General features: G+C 43.7%; 1 protein-coding gene across 7 annotated transcripts in view; it reads right to left on the reverse strand.

The window, feature by feature from the left end:
* Positions 1–8,301: 8,301 nt before the first annotated feature.
* LOC140478845 (talin-1) overlaps positions 8,302–14,500 on the reverse strand; it is a 259,303-nt gene continuing 253,104 nt past the window's right edge. For all 7 annotated transcript variants that reach the window (XM_072572382.1, XM_072572322.1, XM_072572364.1 and 4 more), the window contains 2 exons: positions 10,354–10,482; positions 8,302–9,912 (listed from right to left, as the gene is read on the reverse strand). In XM_072572382.1, coding sequence (XP_072428483.1) covers positions 9,781–9,912; positions 10,354–10,482 — 261 coding nt within the window. In that variant the 3' untranslated portion in view covers positions 8,302–9,780. The remainder of the gene's footprint in view (positions 9,913–10,353; positions 10,483–14,500) is intronic.

A 14,500-nucleotide genomic window follows, 5' to 3' on the forward strand; every position in this document is an offset into this window, starting at 1 on the left:
TGTGGAGGCTGAAGAGATTGGGGAGGCGCTGAATGAATACTTTTCGTCAGTATTCACTTAGGAACAGGACATTGTTGTCGATATGAATACTGAGGCACGAATAAGTAGAATGGATGGCTTTGAGATATGTAGAGAAGAGGTGTTGGAAATTCTGGCAAGGGTGAAAATAGATAAGTCCCCTGGTCCTGATGGCATTTATCCTAGGATTCTCTGGGAAGCAAGGGAGGAGATTGCAGAGCCATTGGCCTTGATTTTTGTGTCCTCTTTGTCGACAGGAGTAGTGCCAGAGGACTGGAGGCTAGCAAACGTGGTTCCCTTGTTCAAGAAGGGGAGTAGGGATAATCCTAGTAACTATAGGCCAGTGAGTCTCACTTCTGTTGTGGGCAAAGTCTTAGAGAGAATTGTAAGGGATAGGATTTATGCACATCTGGATAAGAATGATGTGATCAAGGATAGTCAGCATGGTTTTGTGAAGGGCAGGTCGTGCCTCACAAACCTTATTGAATTCTTTGAGAAGGTGACTAAGGAGGTAGATGAGGGGAAAGCGGTAGATGTGGTATATATGGTATATATGGATTTTAGTAAGGCGTTTGATAAGGTCCCCCATGGTAGGCTACTGCAGAAAATACAGAGATATGGCATAGAGGGTGAGTTGGAGGTTTGGATTAGGAATTGGCTCTCTGGAAGAAGACAGAGGGTAATAGTTGATGGCAAAGGTTCATCTTGGAGTGCCGTCACTAGCGGTGTTCCGCAAGGATCTGTTTTGGGACCATTGCTGTTTGTCATTTTTATAAATGACCTGGAAGAAGGGTTAGAAGGTTGGGTGAGCAAGTTTGCGGATGATACGAAAGTCGGAGGAGTTGTAGACAGTGAGGAAGGATATGGCAGGTTACAGCGGGATATAGAGAAGCTGCAGAGCTGGGCAGAAAGGTGGCAAATGGAGTTCAATGTAGCTAAGTGTGAAGTGATTCACTTTGGTAAGAGTAATAAAAAGATGGATTACTGGGCTAATGGTAGACTACTTGGTAGTGTGGAAGAGCAGAGGGATCTTGGTGTCCATGTACACAGATCTCTGAAAGTTGCCACCCAGGTAAATAGTGCAGTGAAGAAGGCATATGGCGTACTGGCTTTTATTGGTAGAGGAATTGAGTTCCGGAGTCCTGAGGTCATGCTGCAGTTGTATAAGACTCTGGTGCGGCCGCATCTGGAATATTGTGTGCAGTTTTGGTCGCCATACTATAGGAAGGATGTGGAGGCACTGGAACGGGTGCAGAGGAAGTTTACCAGGATGTTGCCTGGTATGGTAGGAAAATCCTATGAGGAAAGGCTGAGGCACTTGGGGTTGTTTTCATTGGAGAAAAGAAGGTTTAGGGGTGATTTGATAGAGGTGTACAAGATGATTAGGGGGTTAGATAGGGTTGACAGTGAGAACCTTTTTCCACGTATGGAGTCAGCTATTACAAGGGGGCATAGCTTTAAATTAAGGGGGGGTAGATATAGGACTGATGTTAGGGGTAGGTTCTTCACTCAGCGAGTCGTAAGTTCATGGAATGCCCTGCCAGTAGCAGTAGTGGACTCTCCCTCTTTATGGGTATTTAAGCGGGCATTGGATAGGTATATGGAGGATAGTGGGTTAGTGTAGGTTAGGTGGGCTTTGATCGGCGCAACATCGAGGGCTGAAGGGCCTGTACTGCGCTGTATTCTTCTATGTTCTATGTTCTATGTTCTTACAATGATTGGAAAGTGGGAAGCATTCAAAAATGAGATGATGAGAGTCCAGAGACAGTATGCTCCTGTTAGGATGAAGGGAATGCTTACATGTAGGGAATGCTGGATGACTAGAAAAATTGAGGAATCCAAAAGGGATTCTACAAACACATTAAGAATAAAAGGATAACTAGGGAAAGAGTAGGGCACCTTAAAGGCCCCAATGTAAAGAAATGAAGAGACAAGGGAGAATACTAAACAAATATTTTGCATCAGTATTTATTGCAAAGAAGGTTATGGAAGCTAGAGAACTTGGGGTAATCAATAGTGATATCCCAAAAAATGTCCATATTACAGAGATGGTGCTGCTGGACGTTTAAAACATATAAAGGTGGATGAATCCCTGTCACTTGATCAGATGTAACCTAGAACTTCATAGGAAGCTAGGGAAGTGATTGCTGGGCCCCTTGCTGAGATATTTGTATCATTGACAGCCACAGATGAGGTGCTAGAGGATGGAGGTTGGCTAATGTTATGCCACAACTTAAGAAACTTGGTAAGGAAAAACCAGGGAACTACACACAAGAGGCCTGACATCAATGATAGGCAAGTTGTTGTAGGGAATCCTGAGGGACAGGATTTACATGTTTTGGTAAGGCAAGGACTGATTAGGAATCGTCAACATGGCTTTGAGCTTGGGAAATCGTGTCTCATTAATTTGGGTTTTTGACAAAGGATTGATGAAGGAAGAATGGTGGACGTGATCCATGTGGACTTCAGTAAGGCATTCGACAAGGTTCCTCAAGGTAGTCTGGTTAACAAGGTTAGATCACATGGATACAGGACTGGCTTGAAGGTAGAAGACCTCCATGGTGGTGGAGGGTTGCTTTTCAGGCTGGAAGCCAGTTACCAGCAGTGTGTCACAAGGATTGGTGCTGGGTCCACTACTTTTTGTCATTTACATAAATAATTTGGATGTGAACATAGTAGGGACAGTTAAGTTTACAGATTATATCAAAATTGGAGATGTGGACAACAAAGGTTACCTCAGAGTACAATGGAATCTTGATCAGATGGGCTAACGGGCTGAGGCGCAGCAGATAGAGTTTATTTTAAATAAATGTGAGGTATTGCATTTTGGAAAAGCAAATTAGGGCAGGTCACATAGACTTAATGGTAAGGTCCTGGGGAGTGTTGCTGAACAAAGAGACCTTGGAGTACAGGTTCATAGTTCCCTGAATATAGAGTTGCAGGTAGACAGGACAGTGAAGAATGCTTGCCTTTATTGATCAGCACATTGAGCCACAGAGTTGGGAGGTCATGTTGTGGCTGTGCAGGATATTGGTTAGGCCATTTTTGGAGTATTGGGTGCAGTCTTGGTTTCCCTGCTATAGGAAGAATGTTGTGAAAATTGAAAGGTTTCAGAAAAGATTTACAGGGATGGTGCCATGGTTGGAGGGTATGAGCGATAGGGAGAGGATGAATAGGTTAGGGTCATTTTCCCTGGAGCATCGGACACTGAGGGGTGACCTTATAGAAGTTTATAAAATCAAGAGAAGCCTAGATAGGATGGGCAGCCAAGGTCTTTTTCCCAGGGTAGGGGAATCCGAAACTAGAAGGCATAGATTTAGGGTGAGTGAGGAAAGCTTTAAAAGGGACCTAAGGGACAACATTTTCACAGAGTGTGGTGTGTGTATGGAAGTGGAGGAGGCTGGGACAATTTTAAAATGCATCTGGATGGATATATGAATAGGAAGGGTTCAGGAGGATATGGGCCAAATACTGGCAAGTGGGACTAGATTAGATCAATTTACGATATCTGGTTGGCATGGACAAATTGGACCGAAAGATCTGTTTCCGTGCTGTACAGCTCTATGACTGTCTTGTTTAATTTACACCCATTTTACATCTTTTTCTCCACCATTAACAGCTCCTTTGACTTTTGCATGGGATCTCTGCCAAAAGTATACAAATATCCACTTTCCAACACCTTTCAATTCTGAAGTCAGCTTACCAGACTTGAAATGTCAACTGTGTTTCTCTCTCCACAGTTGCTGCCAGGCCTGTTGAGTTTCTTCAGCACTTTCTGCTTGTTTTTGTACATTACCTTTAGTTAGGAGGAGGTCAGTTAAACACAACTCTAACTTAGTAAATGGTGTGGCATGATGGCACGGTGGTTAGCATTGCTGTCTTAGTGCCAGGGACCTGGATTCAATTCCAGTCTTGGGCAACTGGCTGTGGAGTTTGCGTGTTTTCCCCAGGTCTTCATGGGTGTCTGTTAAGTGCTCCAAGTTTTCTCCCATTATACAAAGATGGGGGAGGGTGGTGGTGGGGTCTGGGTGCAAAGCTCTTTAGAAGGTCAGTGCAGTCCTGATAGGCCCACAGAGTTATAACAGAGCAGCAAGTGGTCTGAGTTTGAAAAAGTAGGTGAAAATCAACTGTGGTTAATTTTCTTGATCGGAGGAAATTTGAACAGGAGTAGGTAGTTTGGCCCTAGAGCCTGCTCTGTCATTCAATGGGATCATGGCTAGTCCATAACCCTCGATTCTACTGATCATGTATCTATCATTCTCATTTCAGCCTTAAATATATGCAACTACTCTACTACCATTGCTCTCTGTAGCAGGGGGTTCCAAAGTCACTCAACCTTCAGAAGAAATTCCTCCTCATTGCAATCTTAAATTGGCACCCCTTTATTCCAAGGCTGTTCCATGAAAGGAAACATCCTCCCAGGAGGAAGCTGCCAAGCCCTTTAAGAATGCAATATGGTTCAATGAGATTAATATTAAACTGCCTGACTCACTACTGGCAAGATGCAGAGAGGGAATTATTTAGTCCAGGAGACAGTATTTTCTCCTGGATGCTGTCAATGTTCTGGTACTCTTGCAGTTGCACCCTCCCAAGGAAGCAAATTTCTTAACTCTCATGACTTATATTTTGTGTTGGGGGTTATCCATAAACAAACCATTCCATGACAGAATACACAGGATTTGAATTGCTGTAGTGGCCACAATGGAGAGCTTCTGGTCAGTGGTAATTCCTCAAGATAAGTTCATTGAAGATCGAGAGGTGGTGATTAGGCTCCCCTCCTCGAGATGGCTGCTGCCTGGTACAAATATTACTTGGGTTAACCAGGCCAACTGTACAGAACAGAATCTCCAGCTACATACATGACAAAATATCTGTAAATACACAAATGTATAGGTGATATTTAGAAAATCAGAAGGCTGATATTTGAGAATGAAGGAAGAAGAGTCATAGAGATGAACAGCATGGAACCAGATCCTTTGGTCCAACACATTCATGCCAGCCAGATATCCTAACCCATTCTAGTCCCACCTGCCAGCACCCGGCCCATATCCCTCCAAACCCTTCCTATTCATATACCCATCCAAATGCCTCTTAAATGTTGCAATTGCACCAGCCTCCATCACTTCCTCTGGCAACTCATTCTATACACATACCACCCTCTATGTGGAAAACGTTGCCCCTGAGGTCTCTTTTATCTCTCACCCTAAACCTATGCCCTCCAGTTATGGACTCCCCAACCCCAGGGAAAAGACTTTGTCTATTTATTCTATCCATGCCCCTCGTACTTTTGTAAACCTCTATAAGGTCACCCCTCAGCCTCCGATGCTCCAGGGAAAACAGCCCCAGCCTGTTCAGCCTCTCCTTATAGCTCAAATCCTCCAACCCTGGCAACATCCTTGTAAATCTTTTCTGAACCCTTTCAAGTTTCACATCTTTCCAATAGGAAGGAAACCAGAATTGCATGCAATATTCCAACAGTGGCCTCACCAATGTCCTGTACAGCTACAACATGACCTCCCAACTCCTGTACTCAATACTCTGACCAATAAAGGAAAGCATACCAAACGCCTTATTCACTATTCTATCTGCGACTCTACTTTCAAAGAGCTATGAACCCATACTCCAAGGTCTCTTTATTCAGCAACACTCCCTAGGACCTTACCATTAAGCGTACAAGTCCTGCTAAGATTTGCTTTCCCAAAATGCAGCACCTTGCACATATCTGAATTAAACTCCATCTGCCACTTCTCAGCCCATTGGGTCAAGATCCTGTTGTAATCTGAGATAACCCTCTTCGCTGTCCACTACACCTCCAATTTTGGTGTCATCTGCAAACTTACTCACTGTACCTCTTATGCTCACATCCAAATCATTTATGTAAATGACAAAATGTAGAGGGCCCAGCACCGATCCTTGTGGCACTCCACTGGTCACAGGCCTCCAGTCTGAAAAACAACCCTCTACCATCACTCTGTTTTCTACCTTTGAGCCAGTTCTGTATCCAAATGGGTAGTTCTTGCTGTGTTCAGAGAGATCTAACCTTGCTAATCATGGGGAACCTTGCCAAACGCCTTACTGGAGTCTATGTAGATCACATCTACCGCTTTGCCCTCATCAATCTTCTTTGTTACTTCCTCAAAAAATTCAAAATCAAGTTTGAGAGACATGATCATGTTGACTATCCCTAATCAGTCCTTGCCTTTCCAAATACATGTACATCCTGTCCCTCAGGATTCCCTCCAACAACTTGCCCACCACTGAGGTCAGGCTCACCAGTCTATAGTTCCCTGGCTTGTCCTTACCACCTTTCTTAAACAGTGGCACCACGTTTGCCAACCTCCAGTCTTCTGGCACCTCACCTGTGACTATTGATGATACAAATATCTCAGCAAGAGGCCCAGCAATCACTTCTCTAGCTTCCTAGAGTTCTAGGGTACACCTCATCAGGTCCTGGGGTTTATCCACCTTTACCAGTTTCAACACATCCAAAACTTCCTCCTCTGTAATATGGGCATTTTGCAAGTTGTCACCATCTATTTCCCTACAGTCTATATCTTCCATCCCCTTTTCCACAGTAAATACTGATGCAAAATACTCATTTAGTATCTCTCTCATTTTCTGCGGCTCCACACAAAGGCTGCCTTGCTGATCTTTGAGGGGCCTCTTCTCTCCTTAGTTATCATTTTGTCCTTAATGCATTTGTAAAAACCTTTTGGATTCTCCTTAATTCTATTTTCCAAAGCTATCTCATGTCCCCTTTTTGCCCTCCTGATTTCCCTCTTAAGTATATTCCTACTTCCTTCATACTCTTCTAGGGATTCACTTGATCTATCCTGTCTACACCTTACATATGCTTCCTTCTTAACCAAACTCTCAATTTCTTTAGTCATCCAGCATTCCCTATACCTACCAGCCTTCCCTTTCACCCTAACAGGAATATACTTTCTCTGGATTCTTGTTATCTCATTTCTGAAGGCTTCCCATTTTCCAGCCATCCCTTTACCTGCGAACATCTGCCTCCAATCAGCTTTCGAAAGTTGTTGCCTTTCTCCAATTTAGAACTTCAATTTTTAGATCTGGTCTATCCTTTTCCATCACTATTTTAAATCTAATAGAATTATGGTCACTGGCTCCAAAAGCCGCCCCCCCCCCCCCAACACCTCAGTCACCTGCCCTGCCTCCCCCCCCGACACCTGTCACCTGCCCTGCCTCCCCCCCCCCGACACCTCAGTCACCTGCCCTACCTTATTTCAGAGACTGAAGGGTTAATAGTCTCCTTATTAGAGAATGGATGTTCTGGCTTTGCAGGGAGCGCAACAGATGGTTACCAGACTAATTCCTGGGATGAGACATCTGACATATAAAATGAGATTGGATCAGTTCGGACTATATTCACTGGAATTTAGAAGAGTGATGGTGGTGATCACACAGAAAGCTATAAAATTCTAACTGAATTAGACAAGGTATGCAGGAACTATGTTCCTGATGACTGGGGAGTCCTGAACCATGGGCACAGTTTAAGGAGACAGTGTAGGTCATTTAGGACTGAGAAAAGAGTGGTGAACCTATGGAATTCTCTGACACAGGAAGTGGTTGTGCCCAAAATATTGAATGTTTTCAATAAAGAGTTAGATACAATTCTTAGTGCTAAAGGGATTGAAAGGTGAGAAAGCAGGAACAGATACTGAGTTGGATGATCAGCAATAATCATACTGAATGGTGGAGTACGCTCAAAGGACTGAATGGCCTACTCCTGTTCCTATTTTCTATGTTAATGGAAATAAATAATACAATATTACCTATGTGGTGGTGGAGAAGCGCGATGTTTGTCTATTGTCCAGGCGGGGCACCAAACTAGGTGGATACCAGAGGCAGCGGTAGGAGGCCCTTAAGTGGGCATTCATTGTTTGATGAGTTTGTGTTAACATGAGGTTTGATACAAAGACACTGTGTACAGTACAAGGTACCAAGATGGATAGACAAGACAGAATTATAGAAATGTGCATTAATGATAAGGGGTTGATTTTTACTTGATATTGAAAACAGAAGATATTAATGAACTCAATTCTATTAGCATTCATACGTTCCAATTTTAGTCTAGAAGAGGATTCTACATTAGTAGATTCTAAACAGATCACATTAAAAGCATAGTTAAATGAAAGGAAACAGTTTTTAAAACAATAGTAGGAACAGTCTGAATAAACAGGTCCTAATGTTAAGTATCTCAGGGACCTTCTTAATCAAAGTAGTAAAATAAAGTTGAAAAATGCACAAAGTCCAAGCCATAGTGGAAACCGACTTTATTAACCAAATAAATTGTAAAATAAAAACAAGTAGCCATCAAAAGTATTGGAAAGTTGGTATTCATCACCTGTTATTAGAAGCATGTTGTATCAAAATAAAGTGATATTTAAAGGCAATGGAGCATAAGTAACAAGTTATATTTGCAGGAATAACATGAACGAGGCAAATTCTGCAAACTAGATATAGAAATAGACTTGGTATTTGAAGAATCCTAGAGAGGCCTAAAATGCATGTTTCCAGGAACCATAGAAAAATGATGCATAATTGCCTAAACATTCCCATTAATGCAGAATGTAAACTTGATCACAAAAACACAGATCTGAGTCGAACGATGCACACCGTTAAGTGCATATATTAATTTATGTTATTGCAATTAAGAAGTCCACTTACTTAACAAATACAAACACTTGTATGTAATGTGCTAAAACAAGAGAAGGTGAAGGCTTATGCAAGGGACCACACATAGGACACAAAGTTAGTTGAATGACAGCAATTAAAAATTGAAGCAGCATATTCATCTTTTTTGTTAAACTGCTAAATATGTCCCACTGAGCTTGCAGTTCAAATGGTTTAAGTTGTTAAATGTTATTGTCTGGTATTAAATTAATTATAGGCAACACCTATAAATATTTTCAAAACATAAATTTTTGGCGCACAACAAATTTTGAACTTGTACTCTTTTAATGGAAAAATATTCCAATCTTTCCTGGAAACACAGCAGTTTTAAAGGCCAGAAGTAGATTAAACAAGCACTGTCTGATTGTAAGGCACCCTGCTAAAATACTGTCTAATTCATGTACATCTGGTTAAAAAATAGAAAGATAGAAAGTAACATTAATTTCCCCCAAAACACAGTATTTCCAACCCAATTTAAGGCAATATTACTATTATAGGGAGTATTTTTCCATTATGGAATTTTAATGATATGTATCATCTAGTCACCGTGGAGTTTAGAATTCATGAATGTGACGTACTGTTTCGGTTGTCCCATTTATTAACTCCCTGTTTGTACTGGCTTTAAACCATTCACTACTGGGACACACAGCTCATCTGCAACATCTTTGGAATAATCAAATATACCTTCTGACCCCAAGTACTTAAAAAAAGATATCATACACAGGCTTTACAGCAAATTTGCATCAATACTGCAACCATACATTGCATCTCATACCAGTGCTGATGCACATGCAGATACTAATCGTTCTGTTCTGTGCTCAAGAGCAAATATAACATGTTTAACATGATTGAACATGTGCAGAACAAATTTTTATAGGATAAAGAAAAACATAGCAAGTGAATCGCCTATTGCACCGTTAGCATACAAATTGCAAAATTACAAAAGAACTTATTGCATGACCTTTTAAAGAGAATCTGGCCGCACTTTGATTTATTTAGCTCAAATCTTTAGCTGTAGATGCCTGGCCGAGATTAGATGTTAGCTGTTTTAGTAGATTGCAATTAATTTTCCTCTTTGTCACAAAGTTCTGAAGGAAGGAATTTATATTGCTGCTGCCGAATTTGTGCTAGTTTCTTACGGGCATCTTCGAGTTCTCTCTCCTTTCGCAGCATTTCTTCCTGGGCTGCAATAATCTGTTCAAGAAAGAGACAAATAAAGTTCCTATTAACACATCACAGTAACGTCACAGAAAGATGCAATTTTTAATTACTCAATTCTCAGGAGGTGGATATTCGCTGGCAAGGATGCATTGACTGGCCATTTCTTCTTGATAATGTGAGGACAACATACTCATTGCAATGTTGTTATCGAGTAACATTAAGAGACTGTCAGTCATGCTGGTGTGACAATGGAATCATTCATAGGCCCCACTAGAAAAGCATAGCAGATTTCTTTTCCGAAAGGACACTGGCGACCAATTGGATATTTAATATAGTCTGGCTGCTTCCTTTGTATTTGTAACTTTATTAAACTGAATTCAAATTCTCGAAACTTCATGAAGGAATCTGAATGAATGGGCTTTGATTTGCTGATCCAGTAGCACAACACCTCCCCAGCTTAATTTATTCACTCACCTGCGCAATACCACCGACCATCTTACTCTTCACCACAACATTCTCCTCCTCTTGCTCATTGAATGCTGCAGCCTTCTGCGCAGCCTTCACCAGGTTGTCAGATGCTCTCTTCACAGCATTACCTGCAGTCTACAAAAAAAATGGTGCAGACTAAGAGTCAAAATGAAAATGCTCGCACAACACTGTCTACATGTTGGGGCAACATTGGGAGAACTTCTGCCTATGGACTTCCACAATAAAAGCTCTACTCCTGAACAATAATTATAATTAGCAGAAATAAACTGGCATTAAAACTCTTGGTAATGCAAGTTATAAAAATGTTATCCTGCAAAATCATATTCCAAAACACAAAATGTCAAAATATAAGCATTAAATGAACATACTTTAGAAGCAGTAGATCCTTCAGCCCCTCAAGCCTGCTCTGTCATTTATTATGGCTGTTCTAATGAACTTCAAATCAACAGTTCCACCTAACCCCCAGAAAGTTAAGCAAGGGCTTGAAAGAGTAATTTTTTCAAGGCTGAGATAGACAGATGTTTTAATCAGTAAGGGAACTGAGGATTGAAGTTTAAGGGAAAAGGCAGGAAAGTGGAGTTGAGGATTATCAGATCAGCTATGATCTCATTGAAAGGTGGAGCAGACTAAATGGGCCAAGTGGCCTGCTTCTGTCCCTTTTTTCATAGGGGCTTTAACGATCAGACTAGTTAAAGTAATTAGGTAAAAACAATGACTGCAGATGCTGGAAACCAGATTCTGGATTAGTAGTGCTGGAAGAGCACAGCAGTTCAGGCAGCATCCAAGGAGCTTCGAAATCGATGTTTCGGGCAAAAGCCCTTCATCAGGAATAAAGGCAGTGAGCCTGAAGCGTGGAGAGATAAGCTAGAGGAGGGTGGGGGTGGGGAGAGAGTAGCATAGAGTACAATGGGTGAGTGGGGGAGGAGATGAAGGTGATAGGTCAAAGAGGAGAGGGTGGAGTGGATAGGTGGAAAAGGAGATAGGCAGGTAGGACAAGTCTGGAGAAGTCATGGGGACAGTGCTGAGCTGGAAGTTTAGACTAGGATGAGGTGGGGGAAGGGGAAATGAGGAAACTGTTGAAGTCCACATTGATGCCCTGGGGTTGAAGTGTTCCGAGGCAGAAGCTGAGGTGTTCTTCCTCCAGGCGTCTGGTGGTGAGGGAGCAGCAGTGAAGGAGGCCCAGGACCTCCATGTCCTCGGCAGAGTGAGAGGGGGAGTTGAAATGTTGGGCCACGGGGCGGTGTGGTTGATTGGTGCGGGTGTCCCAGAGATGTTCCCTAAAGCGCTCTGCTAGGAGGCGCCCAGTCTCCCCATTGTAGAGGAGACCACATCGGGAGCAACGGATACAATAAATGATATTAGTGGATGTGCAAGTAAAACTTTGATGGATGTGAAAGGCTCCTTTAGGGCCTTGGATAGAGGTGAGGGAGGTGGTGTGGGCGCAGGTTTTACAGTTCCTGCGGTGGCAGGGGAAAGTGCCAGGATGGGAGGGTGGGTTGTTGGGGAGCGTGGACCTGACCAGGTAGTCACGGAGGGAACGTTCTTTGTGGAAGGCAGAAAGGGGTGGGGAGGGAAATATATCCCTGGTGGTGGGGTCTGTTTGGAGGTGGAGGAAATGTCGGCGGATGATTTGGTTTATGCGAAGGTTTGTAGGGTGGAAGGTGAGCACCAGGGGCGTTCTGTCTGAAGGTTGGAGGGGTGGGGTCTGAGGGCGGAGGTGCGGGATGTGGACGAGATGCGTTGGAGGGCATCTTTAACCACGTGGGAAAGGAAATTGTAGTCTCTAAAGGAGGAGGCCATCTGGTGTGTTCTGTGGTGGAACTGGTCCTCCTGGGGGCAGATCCGGCGGAAACGGAGGAATTGAGAATACGGGATTTTTGCAAGAGGTAGGGTGGGAAGAGGTGTAATCCAGGTAGTTGTGGGATTCGGTGGGTTTGTAAAAATTGTTAGTGTCAAGTCGGTCATCATTAATGGAGCTGGAGAGGTCCAGGAAGGGAAGGGAGGTGTCAGAGATGGTCCAGGTAAATTTAAGGTCAGGGTGGAATGTGTTGGTGAAGTTGATGAATTGCTCAACCTCCTTGCGGGAGCACGAGGTGGCGCCAATGCAGTCATCAATGTAGCGGAGGAAGAGGTGGGGAGTGGTGCCGATGTAATTACGGAAGATCAACTGCTCTACGTAGCCAACAAAGAGACAGGCATAGCTGGGGCCCATACATGTGCCCATGGCTACCCCTTTGGTCTGGAGGAAGTGGGAGGATTCAAAGGAGAAATTGTTAAGGGTGAGGACCAGGTCGGCCAAACGAATGAGTGTGGTCGGTGGAAGGGTACTGTTGGGGACGTCGGGAGAGGAAAAAACGGAGGGCTTGGAGGCCCTGATCATGGTGGATGGAGGTGTAGAGGGATTGGATATCCATGGTGAAGATGATACATTGGGGGCCGGGGAAACGGAAGTTTTGGAGGAGGTGGAGGGCGTGGTTGGTGTCTCGAACGTATGTGGGGAGTTCCTGGACTAGGGGGGATATGACAGTGTCAAGGTAGGTAGAGATGAGTTGAGTGGGGCAGGAGCATGCTGAGACAATGGGTCGGCCAGGGTGGTCAGGCTTGTGGATCTTGGGAAGGAGGTAGAACCGGGCAGTGCAGGGTTCCCGGACTATAAGGTTGGAAGCTGTGGGTGGGAGATCTCCTGAGGTGATGAGGTTCTGTATGGTCTGGGAGATGATGGTTTGGTGATGGGGGGTGGGGTCACGGTCGAGGGGGCAGTAGGAAGGTGTCCTCGAGTTGACGTTTGGCTTCAGCAGTGTAGAGGTCAGTGCGCCAGACCACTACTGCATCCCCTTTATCCGCTGTCTTAATGGTGAGTTTGGGATTGGAGCAGAGGGATTGGAGGACTGCGTGTTGTGAGGGTGAGGGGTTGGAGTGGGGGAGGGGGCAGACAGGTTGAGGCGGTTAATGTCCCGGCGGCAGTTGGAAATGAAGAGGTCGAGGGCAGGTAATAGGCCAGCGCAGGGTGTCCAGGTGGATGCAGTGTGTTGGAGGTGGGCGAAGGGGTCCTCGGAAGGTGGGCGGGAGTCCTGATTGTGAAAGTAAGCTCGGAAGCTCGGACGGAAGAATTGTTCGATGTCACGGCGTGTATTAAATTCATTGATGCGTGGACGGAGGGGGATGAAGGTGAGTCCTTTGCTGAGGACTGATCGTTTCATTGCTTTCCAAGGTAACTGGGATTTCACACGAAGAACTCAAATTTTCCAAGTGCTTGATAGCATTGAGAGATTTTAGCTAATGATAGAATTTGAAAAAGAATTGCATGTTGGGACACCCTGAACTTCTTGGCCTTCCTCTCCTGAGACAGACAAATAGTAGAACACACTCTTACACCTTGCTGTAGTACCATTCTCTTGAATGCCCTTCATTCAAGTGACAACGTATCAAATGGTAATCTAGACACTGATTGCCAACAAACCATTCTAAAAGAAAAAGAGTTCAGTCCTTGCACTAATAACAGTCACTGATCAGAAACAGGAAACTCAAACTAATTAGTTCCTAGCTTGAGGACATTGAGGTTAATTTCAGTACTCCATTCCACTTTGATATTGCCAGTCCATAAGAGAGCATAGACTCAATGTCAAACTGGACCTTTCTATACAATATACTGTCTGACTGTCTCTATTCAAACGATGGTTCTCCAAGTAACAATAAATCCTGTCTCTCAGAATCCTCTCCAATGATTTGACTACCAGAGACGTAAAACTGTCTGGATACAGAACTGGCTGGCCCATAGGAGACAGGGGGTAGAAGTAGATGGAAAGTATTCAGCCTGGAGCTTGGTTCCACAGGGATCTGTTCTGGGACCTCTGCTCTTTGTTATTTTTATAAATGACTTGGATAAGGAAGAAGGGTGGGTTAGTGAGTTTGCCAATGACACAAAGGTTGGAGGATTGGTGGATAGTGTGGAGGGCTTTTGTAAGTTGCAATAGGACATTGACAGGATGCAGAACTGGGCAGGTAAGTGGCTGATGGAGTTCAACCTGGACAAAAGTGAAGTCATTTATTTTGGAAGATTGAATTTGAATGCTGAATACAGGGTTAAAGGCAGGATTCTTGGCAGTGTGAAGAAACAGAAGGATCTTGGGGT

This window comes from Chiloscyllium punctatum, chromosome 1 (assembly GCF_047496795.1).
Source record: "Chiloscyllium punctatum isolate Juve2018m chromosome 1, sChiPun1.3, whole genome shotgun sequence".
NCBI lineage: Eukaryota > Metazoa > Chordata > Chondrichthyes > Orectolobiformes > Hemiscylliidae > Chiloscyllium > Chiloscyllium punctatum.